The following is a 16,172-nucleotide window of genomic DNA, read 5'->3' on the forward strand; positions in this document are numbered from 1 at the left end:
ACAAGAAGAGATTTAAGTGTCAACTAAGCGATTCTGATCGATTTGTTGGCTTGAAAAACTTCACTGAAGATAGTGAACTTATCTACCGAGGAATACAGGTAATTTCAAACTTTAGCCAGGATTAAACTATCATTATATTTTAGTTATTGCAAGAGAACCAATCATCAAATGAAACCTTGTTATTTAACGGAACTTCTGCTCACATGCAAGTCGGTGGTCACGGGGTGGAATAATTAGCAATGAAAATCAATTAATATTTAACAAACTTTGCCTAACATCTGCCTAGCTTTGGAAAGTGGGACAATTCTCTTTTCGTTCGTCTCCATAGAAGAATAAGATGCATCTTCTGTATTTTGCATTCTTTGTCAGTGCAGTAAGCGGATCAAATCGTTTTACTAAACCAAGCTTTAAAGCAATCAATTTTGCAAGAGCCATAATTGGACAAAAACTTAATGGCAGTGTGATAAACGAAACCGAAATGGACTCAGAGATTTCTTGTCAATTTGCATGCGTCAAGGAAAGTCGCTGTTTGTCGTACAACTTTGGACTCACAGAAGACAAGAAGAGATTTAAGTGTCAACTAAGCGATTCTGATCGATTTGTTGGCTTGAAAAACTTCACTGAAGATAGTGAACTTATCTACCGAGGAATACAGGTAATTTCAAACTTTAGCCAGGATTAAACTATCATTATATTTTAGTTATTGCAAGAGAACCAATCATCAAATGAAACCTTGTTATTTAACGGAACTTCTGCTCACATGCAAGTCGGTGGTCACGGGGTGGAATAATTAGCAATGAAAATCAATTAATATTTAACAAACTTTGCCTAACATCTGCCTAGCTTTGGAAAGTGGGACAATTCTCTTTTCGTTCGTCTCCATAGAAGAATAAGATGCATCTTCTGTATTTTGCATTCTTTGTCAGTGCAGTAAGCGGATCAAATCGTTTTACTAAACCAAGCTTTAAAGCAATCAATTTTGCAAGAGCCATAATTGGACAAAAACTTAATGGCAGTGTGATAAACGAAACCGAAATGGACTCAGAGATTTCTTGTCAATTTGCATGCGTCAAGGAAAGTCGTTGTTTGTCGTACAACTTTGGACCCACAGAAGACAAGAAGAGATTTAAGAGTGAGTCCGCACGAGATCCATGCAGGCGAGTCTACAGCGCATCTCACCGATTTCCCTCAAATTTGGCACACTTGTGTAACTTCACTAAGACATTAACCATGTGCAATATTTTGGTTCAATTGTTTATTGTTTTGGAGAAATGTCAATCAAACTGTCAGACAGTGGAAAGTACTTAAATTTGACCTAAAAATATTCACCATGTTTGATCCCCTGCTACATGCTAAATATAAAAAGAAATGATACGAAACTTTTACATAAGACAAATCAAGTCCCGAACAATAGAAAAACGTTCAGTAAACTTGTGTCATTTGCTGCGTTTGGCTGAAAGCAAAGTTCCAAATCTCCTTATTCAATTCGTATCAAAAAAGTGGGGTTTCAAAAGTCGTTGTTTGTAGACATGCGGCGTTTCTTCAATCGAATTTGAAAGTATCAATAGATTGCCAAGGAAATGGTGTCTCTATTTATCAAATAAAATCTCTGTTAAGTTTAAGAGGAATTACAGGTTCGCATCAATAAATGGTGTTAACTTCGTGACAATATGCAAATGAGCTCAACACAGAAATCGTGATAAGTTCAGAGTTTGTAAAATATAAACTAAATAGAATGTTGCTATAAGAAGTACAACATCGTTATGAAGCTTTTTGCATAAAAATACTTTTAAATCGTTAGTAGTTTTAACTACTGGAAGTCGTTGGCTGGTAATAAGCAAATTAAACAAATTAAACGAACACAAAGGTCATACCGACCTGCTGGTCGTACCGCACCAATGTGAAAGATATCCCCACAAGCAAGCATCATTGCATAAAAGTCATTTCCTTCAAGGGTTTTTGGCATCGCCCTCTTGGTGAGTAAGCTGCATTTTGTCGTATTTGCCAGCACCATAGTAATTTAAGAACAGATGTTATCAAAACAAGTTGGCGGCGAGGCATCAAATATAATATCCACCGATCATGAAAACCGACTTGTTTTAGAATTCGGTCGCGTGTTTTGTTCACATATAAAAAACATGTTTCCACTGCAAAGAAATTATGCAGTCATCGTTTCCATCCAGTGAGAATCTGCGGCACAAGTGGTTTTTGGTGCTGTCGTTCTTCGAAGAACACCGACAATAGTTGATTGCGTGACAGACCCACTTGAGAATTTTATCTCAAATTTCATGTCTCAAATTTCACTCTGACTCAGATCATATTGCGATCGTCATGGCTTCGTTTATGTGCTTTCAAGAAGGACCTGACATTCAGGGGCCATGGGATATGTATTGAGTCATCTATAAATGATCCAATACGCCACAAATCGCCATGGCTTTAATTTTCCACCTTTTTTAATTTTGAAAATCTGAAATCGAAAAATTAGCCTTTAATACCTAATACAAAAATTAAAACGCAAAGCGACTTGAAGACATGTTATCGGTTTTTTTCGGCGGAAAAGGGAGAGATGTCAGTGACATACCTGAAGAATAAAGACTTCGGCAAACTAGTCGTTTGTGTAAAATCTTCAAAATGGAGAGAGCGGACGGCACGGCGAACCAGGCACCGAAAGATTTTAAAACATCTTTTCACCGAAGGCTCTAACGCTCACGTCGAATAAGGTCGGGTCGAACATTTATATCAACGATGTAGGAAAGTTCAAGCTTTTCCCGTGAAGTGGTAAGTCCCAAACGCTTTCAACAATCACAATTTCAATATTCAGCTCGTGTTAGGGCAGGTTTGCACCACAAAAGTGCCAGAAGCGAGCAAATACTCTGCAAACGTCCAATAATCAAAAGCTGGCGGCCAGATGGAATGGATATTCTTGTTTTAAGGTTTCAAACTCAACGTTGATTCGCAATTTTAGCCATTTCAATATCCTTTTGACGGTTAAAAAGAGTTGAATTTTGCTGTTGTCGCGTCGTTTTACTTCAACTCGATTCATTCAAGAATTTGACAGTCACCCGTTAAACTTTTAAACCAATGAAATGATTTTAGCGTGCGCCATTGATTGTGCATGCAACTGGCTTCCTTTTCAGTACTCGAAAAAAGTCAAATAATAAATCCTTTATTGACCAAGCTTGTTCGGTCAAGATGGCAGGATATTGGCCTCGTTCTTTTTTTGCGTGTTTATGGACCGAGACGAAGTCGAGGTCCATAAACACGCAAAAAAAGAACTTGGCCAATATCCTGCCATCTTGACCTCACGCTTGGTCAATAACCCATATATACTACGCTTCGAGTAAAACAATGGGCGCTTTCCATTCGACCAAAAATTCTGGTTTGAGTTTCCGGAAAATTCCAGTGGCAAATGGAACAGCATTTTGCAACTTTTCCGGTTGACTGCACGGAAGGCAAAACAAAATTTGCATATGGTCAGGCAGTGCGTCTAATATGGAAATTTCTACGGTGCATTAAAATAATGCACTGTTGCCGGTTTCCTGGACATATAACTCGATATTTTTGCAAATAAAAAGCATTCCTAGCACTGAAAATAAACGCCATGAATGACATCGTGGCTACAAATACAGGGACCTTTCAAAAGGCACACTACAAGCAACGAAAACGTCGCCAACCCAAAAACTTTAATGAGCAAAACAATGCCGTAGCCTGCACGCGCGTTATAAATATTTGTACATTTCTTTGCTGCCGCCTGCAAAACAACAACGAAAAACAACCGAGTTTCAAGAATGCTTCCTTAACACACGTAGCTGCATTCAGCTGCACGAATCGCTAAATTTTCTGCCGAAGGAACTCAGGCTGAGTGTAAATTAGTAGCTTTTTCAAAAATTTCCAGAAAAGAGGACAACCTCGAAAGGTAGACCCAAATTTTCGAAAACAATTTCCGGGAACTTTCAGTTCCATTTGATTTTGCTTCTGGAATTTCCGGGGTTTTCGGTTGAATGGTTCGCATTTCGGAAAGTCAACACTTTCCGGATTTTCTGGAAACTTTCCCAGGAAATTTCTGTACCATTCGTCCTTGTTCCGAAATTTCCGGAATTTTTGGACGAATGGAAAGCGCCCAATGGTCCATTCCAGCGTTTCGATCGAGCACTGAGGCAAGTCTTGAGAGACTGGGTACTAGTCCAAAACAACATGGCGCCCGGGTGAAAAGTAACTTACCAGGCTTATGAAAATGTGAAGTACTGAGGCCATCGCTTACGAGACAAGTGGAAACTAAATCCTTGCAGAATTGTTTGTGAACATTATAACTACCGGGTAGACAGAAGTGAGCGACGTTTTCTCTTTCCAATCTGCACGTGAAGATACGCTTGAATTCGATCGATGATATGTCAAGTGGCTTGTTTACCTTTTCTCACGCCGTAAGTCTGTATTTATGGGCACTAAATAGCCGGATAATTAACATCACGAACCACTTTAGATGCTAAAAGGTTTATTGGATTTATGTAAGCGGTATTTCTCACGTCCTCAGCCGACCTGTCCATCATGTTATGAAACTCGTTCTAAAACTTTCAGAACTTTGTTTTTGTTTTGCTCACATGTAGCACATTTTTGTACGCTAAAATCATACGTGCCGATTGAACTTAACATACTTTTTTTGACTTTAATTTATTATTTGGTAAATGTTTTACAAAATAATGGCTAATGGAATCATCAGAATAACGCCGCATCGGCGATATTCAAACGTAATTTTACCCTAAAATCTCTAGTGTCACACATTGCCCGAAAGACCTTATTTTTAAAATAGGTTTACTACCAAACCAGAGAGCGATGAAAAATCTTGATGATATCATTTAAATTGTACTAGGTGATACTAATTACAGTGGTGTTTTGATATGGAAAGCTTCAATTCTTGCAGAGATATTTTGGTCGAAAGATGGGTCAAAATTTGGGTATTTTTTGGCTCAAAACCGACCATGGGCACGTTGACCACGATATCTTCCACACGTTAAAGAATTTTGCGATAATATTCTACCTACAGCATTGTCATCTCAATATGTAGCCCCATGCAAAATATAAAGGAAATCTGAGAGGGTCGATGTAGACTCAAATTTTAATATTGCATGGATTTCAGATGGACCCTTTCTTAAGTGTCAACTAAGCGATTCTGATCGATTTGTTGGCTTAAAAAACTTCACTGAAGATAGTGAACTTATCTACCGAGGAATACAGGTAATTTCAAACTTTAGCCAGGATTAAACTATCATTACCCATTCAGCTATAAGCCGAGCGATTTTTACACAAGTTCAGGCTAAATTTGGTGAATTCTGAGCTCAAGAAGGGGGTTCGGCTTATAGCCGAGATTTTTCCCGAAACAAAACTTTTTCCACTTATTAGAACAAAGAAAAATGGGCATGTATTCACGTATAAGCCGAGCGAGATTAAAGAAATAAACCAGAATAAACACAAACTATTAATCGTTGGTCATAAACTTTTTTATTTTATGGTGGCTCCTAAAGGAGCCGTTTTGTTTGTTGATGTTGTTGCTCAGCTTACTGCTCGTCGTCGTCTTCACTATCGGTGTCGAATTCATCGTCCATCTCTTCGTCTTCTTCGTCGGTGAATTCTGCTGTTTCTTCTTCGTAGATGGCGTCATCTTCCGTGCCGTCGAGCGCGTTGGAGATCCCGCAAACTTTAAATGATCGCCTCACCATCTCGTCCGGAAGGTCGCACCATGCCTGCTTAACCCAACGAAGCACCAGATTCCGTGATGGAGCTTTCTTCTTGCCAGCAGGAGTGAACTCGAAGGGGCCCGTTATCATCCACGACAGGTACTGCTTTCTGACATTGTCCTTGAACGGTTTGTTTAGGCATTTGTCGAGGGGTTGAAGCACTGGAGTCAGGCCGCCCGGAATAACTGCAACGTCGACCCTTCGTCGCTGCAAATCGGCTTTCACTGAGTCTGTCAGGTGGGCACGGAAAGAATCCCAAACCAACAGCGATCGCTCGTCCGCAGAACTTCTCGGTAAACATGTGCGAATCCATTCTTTTACACCTACGATCAAAGGAAAGATAAGAATCGATTAGCACTCGAAAAAAAATTGAAACACGTGCGAATTCAACTCGTAAACAATGGTCAGTAATTTCTTTCGATATGTTCTGATTGTTTGTTTGTTGTTGCTAAGCTATGAAAACAAAACGATTTCCCATTTTCCATTCTAAAGACGATACTCGAAGGTTTTTCTGGGCAAAATGATGCGAGCGAAATAGCGGAAATAGCATAATCGATCATCGGTGTTTCGCCTATAAACTGTCAAATTATGAAATAACAAACGCTTACCAGGTTCATCCATCCATCCTTTTTTGTGGAATGACACTCGTAGGGAGTCTGGAACAACGAGGTCTCTTGGAGTACGCACGCCTTTGAAGGTAACTGCCGGTTTTAGTTTCTTTCCATCGGCGGCAACGGCGAGAGTCACTGTGAAGCTCCTTTTCTCAGCACCACAGGATTTGACAGGAACAGTTCTGCTGCCGCTGAATTCAAGGGTACGGCTGGATGGAAGTTCGAACCTCATCGGAGTCTCATCCATATTGTAGATCCTGGACAAGGGATATCCGTAGCGCTGACGGGCTGCGATGACGAACCGATGGAATTTGACAGTTTGCTCTTCGAGATCACTTAACCTGAGTATCAGGCCTTCCTAAGGGGAGGGGGGGAGGGTAGGGAAGGAAAGAGGAGAGGAAGGCCTGACACAAACGCTTTGATTGGGTCATGTCGAACATCCAGATTCTGGATGTGGCGCTGATTGGGTAATTCACAATGGGCCCTGACGTCACACCACCGGCCGGAAATAAAAATTTCATAACGACGTCTTCTATGAACTGATGTCCATGCGAACGAACAGTGAACGAAAACTTCGCTCGACGTTATTCAGCGTTATTTCAGTGTATTTATGGAAGGCGACGACTTCAAAACGGCTCGTGAAGGCGCTCTACAGTTTTTCCTGGAATTAGACGTAATAGAGGACAGAAATTATGCCTCGAAAGCTGCTTGTGAAACGGAAAGTCGACGTCCTCGGAGTTTTAGCAAAATAAAGGTGACGGGCCTACGTTTGTGACATTTGTACCCTTGCCGTTCTGTGTTAAATTCGGTTTTTTGACGTAATTTGCTTCTCACTTGAGGGGAACTGTTTTATTTAGAGGCATTATGTATTAAATAGAGCCGTAAGATTGTGGCCAAGGAAATGTCTAGAGGTCATTGCATAATAGTCTGCGCTGCGTGGTTTCCTGTTTGTTTCACACTTCTTTGCCACATGTTTTGCTAGTTTGTTTTTGCTCAATTCTATTTGTAAGATATGCTTTAAACTCTCGAAATTTTCGCCGTGTAAAGACAAGATATATGTTCCGTGAAAACGTTGATTACTTGCATTTTATTGATGCCGGGATCGGCATTATAAATATTGTTGCAAGATGTATTGTGTCTTATCAGTTATATCTTGGTCCGGCTTCGCAAGTGACAACCGGAAATGAATTTGATTGGTTGACGCTTATCACGCCGTGAGGGGTGGAAGACTGGAATTAAAGCGTCTGTGTCAGGCTTTTCTTTCCGTCCGCGCTCCTTCCTTTCCCCCCTACCCCTTAGAAAAGCCTGATACTCAGGCTAAGATCACTGGGCAGACGCTGCGCGACGGTGGTTTTCGTGCGAAGGCTGATGGAATGCCGCTGTTTCCACCGCTGGTACCAACCGAGGGACGCTTTGAACTCGGGATCATCACAGAATTCTTTCGCCTTTAACCGCAGCATTAATCCACTAACAGCAATTCCTGTAACGAAGGAAAAAAGTTTATTAAAAGATGCAAAGATACAAGAAACGAGCAATGTTTTGATGCCTTTGTCAAACTGACCAATGAGAATCATCCGTTCCCACGGCTACGTAAACAAACTTGTCATATGATACAAGACATATAAAGTCATATGATTCGAAGATTTCGTTCGTTTCGAACATGTTTTCAAAAACACAAAACGACGCAAAGCACTCACCTTGACTTCTCTGCTCAGTAAACCATTCCAACATCCTTTGATCAAGTTCAGGATGCTTTGGCGTAAAGCAGCCCATCGTCTTGCGTTTTGCTGACAGCTTCAGTTCGCCGTTAAAGAGGTTCGCTTGGTCTTTCCTCCAGCGACGGACCATGGACTCGCTGATCCCGTATTCTCTAGCGATCTCGGAGTTGTTTTCGACGGCTTCTGCTTCTGCGACAATTTTCAGTTTGAAGGCGAGATTGTAAGACGAACGACGAGCTTTAGGCATGATCACGGATAGACTTTGAACGATTGCGAACGATTGACTTTGAATGATTGTTTTCTGAACTCAGTTTGTTGATTTAATGCCGTGCACTTGCTTTTATTGATTCGGTTGGATCACATTAAAATTCATCTTAACTGTGATTTGTTGTTTAGTTACACAAAATGAATACTAATTAATTATCAGTTAACGTTTTGCAATACGTGTGTTTTCTGAGAGGTCAGTCTTGCTTTCTTTAATGCTTTTTGATGCTTCTTAATATTCATGGCACGGTTCGCGTGCGTTTTGTCGAGTGTGTTGCTAGTACATAGTTTTTATTTACCCGTTCACTGTGATTAAAATACTTTTGATCGGTGTGTTTTTGCAAAAAATTTAGTGTTTGTTACGAACATTTGACTGAAAATGGGGTCTCGGCTTATAGCCGAATGTTTTGCTTTTTTTTTCCGTGATGATCCAACTAAGTTTACAAGTCCGAAGTTTGGGGTCTCGGCTTATAGCCGAGATCGGCTTATAGCTGAATAAATACGGTATATTTTAGTTATTGCAAGAGAACCAATCATCAAATGAAAACTTGAAAACGAAATTTCAAACTTAGATCAAAATAGTCGTTATCAAGTCTAATATTGCTGTTTCTTGATAGTCGAGTCACTTTAGTTGACCAAAATCTATCGTATTTATTCATCATGTACCATAAATATTTTGGACTGAAAGATTAATATTTTACATTTAAAATTCTACAGCAAACTTTGGTCAAATAATTGATACTTTGTGTTAAAAGGCAAGTTAAGTTTACAGGTAAATGTTAACATTTTACTCTTCAACATGGAACTTTTGCTGGATGATTGAAATAAATCGGCCAAAAAGAGTTAATTGTTCGCAGCTTGCCATCGAATATCACGTAGGGATACGGACGTCAACTAACTGACTAAATTTATTTTGTTTAGCAAAATATACAAAATAAAAAGGTGAAGTTCCTTTTAGTGATACAGACCCCTAACTTTCTGTTAGACAATTTTGCAGCAAAAAATTGCTACAAAACCAATTTGTTTGGTCCTTCAGATTATTTATGCGCGCTGGGATATTGAATTTGTTTTGACTTCCTTTGAATTGAATAACTGGAAGAATGTTCGAGAATAAAACCTGATACAACAAAAAATTAATTAACTTTCTTCGCGTTAACACAGATAAATCAAAGACAATCCAAAACTGAGTAAAATCACCTTCACGTTATTTTTTGAGTTTTACAATTTTAAGTATTAGACGTAAAAATTGTCGACGCTTAAAAACTGCCGAGAAGCTTCTATCAGTTACTAAAGAAATACTAAACCTCCTACCCAGTCTTGTATTTGCTTTGGTTTGCCTCAGGATCCAATTTCAATCCATTTGAACGCGTTCTGGCTTATTGGGCGGCTTCTCTTCTTCTTGTATCTGCAAGTTGCTTGACGCTATTTTGTTTCCTGTGAAAGCGAGAACTGGGACGTCGCAATCTTAACTTCGGGTGTGTCCAGTCCTTTAGACGGAAAACGACGCACTATTGTGGTAACCTTCTCCCAATCTCCCCCCCCCCCCTCCCCCAGACAAATCAAAATACACAGTGAACCATGCACAGCCATGAACCCCAAACACTCAAGCGCCATTTTGTATTTGTTTGTTTTTTAATCTTTCTTAATTTATTCATTGCTGAACAGAGTATCTGTGAGACCGGACCCTTTCCTTGCGGTGGCAAAGAAGTCTGTATTCCTGACTACCAAGCAGAAACTTTCACCTGCATTTGCGAGGATGGCTACTCGGGAAAACCCTGCAGTACGTTATTCTATTCATTTTTAGAAACTGCCCAAAGGTAAAACAAGTTATGAACACTTCATAATATTTCGTTGTCATGGACATTTTGCAGAGCCTAAGAGCTGTTCCCGCTTGCTAAAAGATGGTTTCACATCCAATGGCGTGTACACCATCAATCCAGATGGCGGCAAACCAATACAAGTGTTGTGTGACATGACCACGGACGGTGGAGGTTGGACCATTTTTCAGAAGCGTTGGGACGGCTCCGTTGACTTTTACCTCGGATGGGATTCCTACAAAAACGGGTTTGGAGATCTGAACGGCGAGTTCTGGCTTGGAAACGATGATCTTCACCGTTTGACAGCTGATAGTGACGTCATGCTGAGAGTTGACCTGGAAGACTTTGATGGCGACATCAGATACGCTGAGTACACGACTTTTAAGGTGGCAGACGAGGGAGATAAGTACCGGCTTTTAATTGGAGGATACAGTGGCACGGCTGGTGACTGCATGTACATGTCCGGCAACGGAGAAGAGTATGCCAAGTAAGTAATGGCAACTAATTAGTAAAATATTTTTTATTTAAAAAAAAAAGTTGATTGATCTATGCACGCCGTTAAAAGTTACATCAAACGTGAAAGTAACGATTGCATTTTAAACGAAGACGCGGAGCAATCATACCCGTGGAAAATTTACAGACCCATCCTTTTGGTTTTTCATGGTCATCTTGGCTAGCGGCATGGTTCGCGGGCGCGTACGACGTACGGAAGTCGTTCAACATGGCGGCCATAGTTTGATGGTAAAAGGAGTGAAGCAAGGCGGCCGTATAAAGGCGGCCTTTAAAATTTAAAGGGGTTTAACAAGAAAAACACGAAGCAAAGAAAGAAAACGTGGCTGACAATTACGTGTAGAAAGTACCGTATTTACTCGATTAAGCGCCGCCCCCGAATAAGCGCCGCCCTCGATTAAGCGCCCCACTTGGAAGGCGAAAAATTTAATAAGCGCCGCGGCGCTTATTCGAGTAAATACGGTAATCGACCGCCAAAAAAGTGAACATTAAGAGCCAAAATCGATCGATGGCTTTCGTGTCTATCTGCAGAGCTAGCGTCGTACATGAAGAAGCATTCGAAAGCTAAATCGGGTTTCACGTAAGCTTCATCAACGATGGATCTATCTAACACCAAAGCGCTGGCTAAAATCGAGTGCGTGGCTGCTTTATCGCAAGAAAATGAAAAGCTTTTCAGATGTAACAGCACAAGTATATTTTTTACCTGAATCAGTTTATATGTTCTGATATGTTATTTCTTTACTGCTTAGAAACAACTGCTTTTATTCTGCAATGCATACCTAAGGAGCGATATAATAAACAAACCATTTTATTGTTACGGGGTAAAAAAAGAAAAAGAAAAAGAAAAAAAACCTGACGCCACTGGGATTTGAACTCACGACCTCCCGCGCAGCATACCGGGCACCTTGAGCTAGATGAATATATCCTATATCAAGTAATAGATACTGCTGCGAAACTATAACAGGATCGCAAAACTATTTTCTATTGCTAGAAAGCAGATGATTCACTGTACTCTAAAGTAATTTTTCGTGCCATAATTAATGACATTTGCCCTGCTTTAAGATTATTATTTTTGTCGTACCGCAGACATTCAGTTTAAACGTGAACGATTTAAATTTGTCATGCACCTGTAAACCACCGTAAACATTAGTACTTTGGCCGCTTATTCACCAGAATAAAAACATTGTAAGCTCCAGTGAAAATGAAATAAATGGGGAGCTCCGCTTTTAGGCTTGCCTAAATCTATATATTATATTTTTAATATTAATGATAAGATATATTTGAACAGATGATTCCTTGCGTTTTTATTTTGTTTCCTAGTGTGCTGCGGGATGTGCTTGACAACTTTATTGACATACAGGCAAAACCTAATACGAACTGCAAAAAATTACTGTAATATCTTATTATCGAAGTGGCTATAAGCAACTAAACTTGGAAAATTAATTATGAAACAAGAATCGAAAACTTTAGCAAACAAAGATTTACCAGAACAAATCATGTTAAACTTTTCACACTTCAGTTCAATACATCCAAATTACCTGAACCCAGAACTTACTCGAGCCTGCTGTGATACAGTTCATAAGTTACTCTTTGCGCTGGATTAATATGTTTTGGTTAACTATATGTCGGTCTTAGTTTATTAGCAGCATGTCAGCAAATCGGCTGTGAGTTCGAATCCCCAATCCCTACCACGAAATTTTTTTCTTTCCTTTTTTTTTTTCACCATTTTGTCTTTTAGGATGTATGTATGTAACATGTGTTGTTTTTTATAATGTTTGTCACCGCAATATGTTTTTTTTTTGTTAAAATGACCTAAGAATAAGAATGTCATGATATATATGTTATTTTATGTATACATCATAATAAATGCTTTGCAAAATATTTTCACGTGATCTTGACAATAATAAGAAATGGTTGTGGATACGAAACCGATGCCACAGATTGCGTGGCGAAACAAAGACAATTTCTAATTCCATTTTTTTACACAATAAAAGTGTAAAATAGCGTTCTCTGGTTAAAAAGTTAAGAAAAAATATGAGCTTTCGGCTATTTTACTATAGCCTTTGACGAATGTAAATCAAAGTCTCTTCGAGATATCGACGTTTTTGCATGAAGTATGAGTCGAAGGTTTATCCTGTGCATTGTTCTTCGAACTTATCATTACAGTTTCTTTGTAGTTTAATTTAACAATTTCCTATCTTCGCGGAGGAAATGCAGCCATATAATTTTGTCAAAAATGGCTCGTTCGCGCCGGGTATTTATACACATATTCCTTAACATTACACAAATAAACAGTGCAAATTTCAGCGAGATCTGACAATTCTATACTTTAAAACTGCAAGGACCTTTCGAGGCAGTCGATTACGGCAGCGAAATTAGCAAATGAAACAGCAAAATATGCGTTCGACGCTTTGTTTTTGCGACGCTATATTTGAATTGTTATAGGTAGACCGCCGTTCAATGTGTTCAAGGCCGTATCGTTACGATTGCTCCATGAAAAAGCACGAAAAAAATACGGATATTTCCGACTACTGTCGGAGAAAACATTGCGCATATAATTGCGTCGTAAACAAATCGTTACACTCAAGCTGCGTTTTGTCTAGGCTCTGCGAGGGTCGGATATCAAGACCCAGGATTAAACAAAAGCCACATATACAGTGAATGCTTTCGAATTATATTTGAAGATGAAATACGAAAGAATTTTGCTGTCTTTGACTGAAATTCCACTCGAACTGCGTAGATACGATCGCATGTTGTAAAGCCGATTCATGCAACATTGAACATTGCTCTCAACGCGATGTAAGTGCTAGTGATTATTTATTCGTGTTTTAGTTACGCAATCCATTGTTTGTGCGACGCTTTTTATAGATCGCCTTTCAGACACACGTGCGTTGAGATAAGAAAGCTGACATGTCACTTTTAAAATTGTTATATAACGTTTGTTAATGTGACAAGTCACGTTTTTTCCACGAAATCGCAAGTGATCACCCACAGCGGAAAGTAATCCCTTGAGAAATTAAAACAGTCCCTTGAGAAATTAAAAAAGTCCCTTGAGAGTTTACAAATATGTGGTTCCAAATTTTGTTCACTAACCCCTATTCTACCATTTTTACTTGTAAACAAGCAAAAACGTCGAAAAAAGATAAAGCGCGTGGTTGGAAATATATACAAGGGAGGGTGTGAAAATAATTAAAAACTAAAATACAATAGAAGTGTAAAAAGCTAAAAAAGGACAAAAACAGACAAATTAAGAATTACAATAAGATAGAATATTGTCTTGGTAACGGTTTGGAGTTATTGTCTGCGCCGACAGTTTTGGCAGTGTGCCAAGATTCTAGTGTTCTTCGAATACGGTAATTGCCTTTGTCTATCACGGTAACGCCATCAAAGTCAATTGAGTGATTGTTTTGCCAAGCATGGTTAGCAACGTTCGAGCCTCTCGTATAATTTTTAAGATTTCGTTGATGTTCCTTTCTTCGGGTTTTAAAACATCTGCCCGTTTCTCCTACGTAACTCCAACAGCAGTCAGCGCACGGAATTTTGTAAACAACATTACATTGGAGATCCAGGGGCTGCCTGAATTGGTGTCCATGTTCTTCAAATGGGCCGATCCATCTGACACATCCCTGGGTTTCGCATGTCTTCCCTATATCCGCGGATTGACTGAACCTCTCACCAGGTTACTTCGTAAAAATGACATCCGTGTAGTAAGCAAACCAGCTAAAACCCTGCAACAAGAATTCCCTTCTCCTAAATTCAGGCAGCCCCTGGATCTCCAATGTAATGTTGTTTACAAAATTCCGTGCGCTGACTGCTGTTGGAGTTACGTAGGAGAAACGGGCAGATGTTTTAAAACCCGAAGAAAGGAACATCAACGAAATCTTAAAAATTATACGAGAGGCTCGAACGTTGCTAACCATGCTTGGCAAAACAATCACTCAATTGACTTTGATGGCGCTACCGTGATAGACAAAGGCAATTACCGTATTCGAAGAACACTAGAATCTTGGCACACTGCCAAAACTGTCGGCGCAGACAATAACTCCAAACCGTTACCAAGACAATATTCTATCTTATTGTAATTCTTAATTTGTCTGTTTTTGTCCTTTTTTAGCTTTTTACACTTCTATTGTATTTTAGTTTTTAATTATTTTCACACCCTCCCTTGTATATATTTCCAACCACGCGCTTTATCTTTTTTACATTCGTCAAAGGCTATAGTAAAATAGCCGAAAGCTCATATTTTTTCTTAACTTTTTAACCAGAGAACGCTATTTTACACTTTTAATATGTCTCATCCTGGTTGCAGTTCAATTTTTAACAATAAAAGTGTTCGTGTAAATTTTGATGGCCATTTGAAGGTTCAAAAATCACGGATAAACATTCTTGATGTTAAAGCCTGCCCTCCAGCATTTTTTTCTACACAAATCCTCCAAGCTGCTGTCATTATGCCACTACCATGTATAATTGCTAATTATTCGTTTCTATTTTCATTGGCAAATTGTCAAAAACAAGACGATTTTTTTTAATTTTGCATGCATGTTTAGACGGTACATCTGACTCCGTCAGTGTAACGGTTGCCTTAACAAATGTTCAATTATGTTGTGTGAGAGTTACAGAGCATACGTTACATAACATGCGATACATTTGTGCGCGTGCACCTGACCAAAACGGCATAAGGTAAAGGCGCCTACAAGGAACGAGTCGAATTAATGTAGTGAGGTTGACTCAGGTGGAGCTTTTCCTATTTAATGTACATGGATTTTTTTTGCTTAACTTGGTACCTTTTGGCTGCAGAGTCGAAACATGTATGTAAAATGGAAAAAGTCGTTCATTTTCATTTTTTAACTTTTGCTGACATTCTTCTTGTCAGTTGTTTTTCTTGTTGTTTTTGTTACTTACGACTTTTTTTGTTTTTGTTTTGATTACAGTGGCATGCAGTTTTCGACTAAAGACAACGACAATGAACCCTATAGTGGCAGCTGCGCTGTTAAATTCAAAGGTGCCTGGTGGTATCGTACTTGTCATGCCTCAAACCTCAACGGACTGTATCATGGTGGACAGCACGACTCTCGGGCCGACGGAGTTAACTGGTACACCTTTCGAGGATTTTACTACTCACTTAAACGTACTGAAATGAAATTGAGGCCGTCTCCGCAGAATTGATACTGAAGCTGAAAAAAAATCGCTCTTTAAGGCCATGTAGGATTTTATTGAGGAATTGGTAGAAGTTGTTAAAAAACATGATACATTCCTTTGTCGAGTGATCTGCGTGCAGAACCCTTCTATTTCCTAAAGAAATAGGAGACGTTTGCAAGGTACGATACTAGGATGCTCCGAGGCATCCTAGTATCGGAAGCTAGTGCCCAGTCTTCCCAAAATTCCTGCAGATGGCTACTTTTTCAAGATCCTCAGGCTTTTGAAATCACATGTACAAATGTAAAATACAATGCTGAATATTTGCTAAGTGGCCAAATAATGCCCTAACTTTAAAAATATATCCTCAGTACGATTTGGAAA

At 39.4% G+C, this 16,172-nt stretch overlaps 1 protein-coding gene across 1 annotated transcript; it reads left to right on the top strand.

The window, feature by feature from the left end:
* Window positions 1-16,077, top strand: LOC144642475 (microfibril-associated glycoprotein 4-like). The gene is made up of 4 exons (XM_078501439.1): window positions 1-655; window positions 9,991-10,105; window positions 10,197-10,629; window positions 15,584-16,077. Exons 1-4 carry the CDS (start codon window positions 338-340, stop codon window positions 15,816-15,818), a joined length of 1,101 nt encoding a protein of 366 aa, XP_078357565.1. The 5' UTR covers window positions 1-337; the 3' UTR covers window positions 15,819-16,077.
* Window positions 16,078-16,172: the final 95 nt, after the last annotated feature.

Source organism: Oculina patagonica, chromosome 2 (assembly GCF_052425735.1).
Source record: "Oculina patagonica isolate OP01 chromosome 2, crgOcupat, whole genome shotgun sequence".
Classification (NCBI taxonomy): domain Eukaryota; kingdom Metazoa; phylum Cnidaria; class Anthozoa; order Scleractinia; family Oculinidae; genus Oculina; species Oculina patagonica.

Excerpts from the sequence above, each read along its gene's own strand:
- LOC144642475 (XM_078501439.1), top strand. The coding sequence starts at position 338 with ATGCATCTTCTGTATTTTGCATTCTTTGTCAGTGCAGTAAGCGGATCA. Across the intron at positions 10,106-10,196 it reads CTACTCGGGAAAACCCTGCA|AGCCTAAGAGCTGTTCCCGC; the intron begins GTACGTTATTCT and ends GACATTTTGCAG. Across the intron at positions 10,630-15,583 it reads AACGGAGAAGAGTATGCCAA|TGGCATGCAGTTTTCGACTA; the intron begins GTAAGTAATGGC and ends TTTTGATTACAG.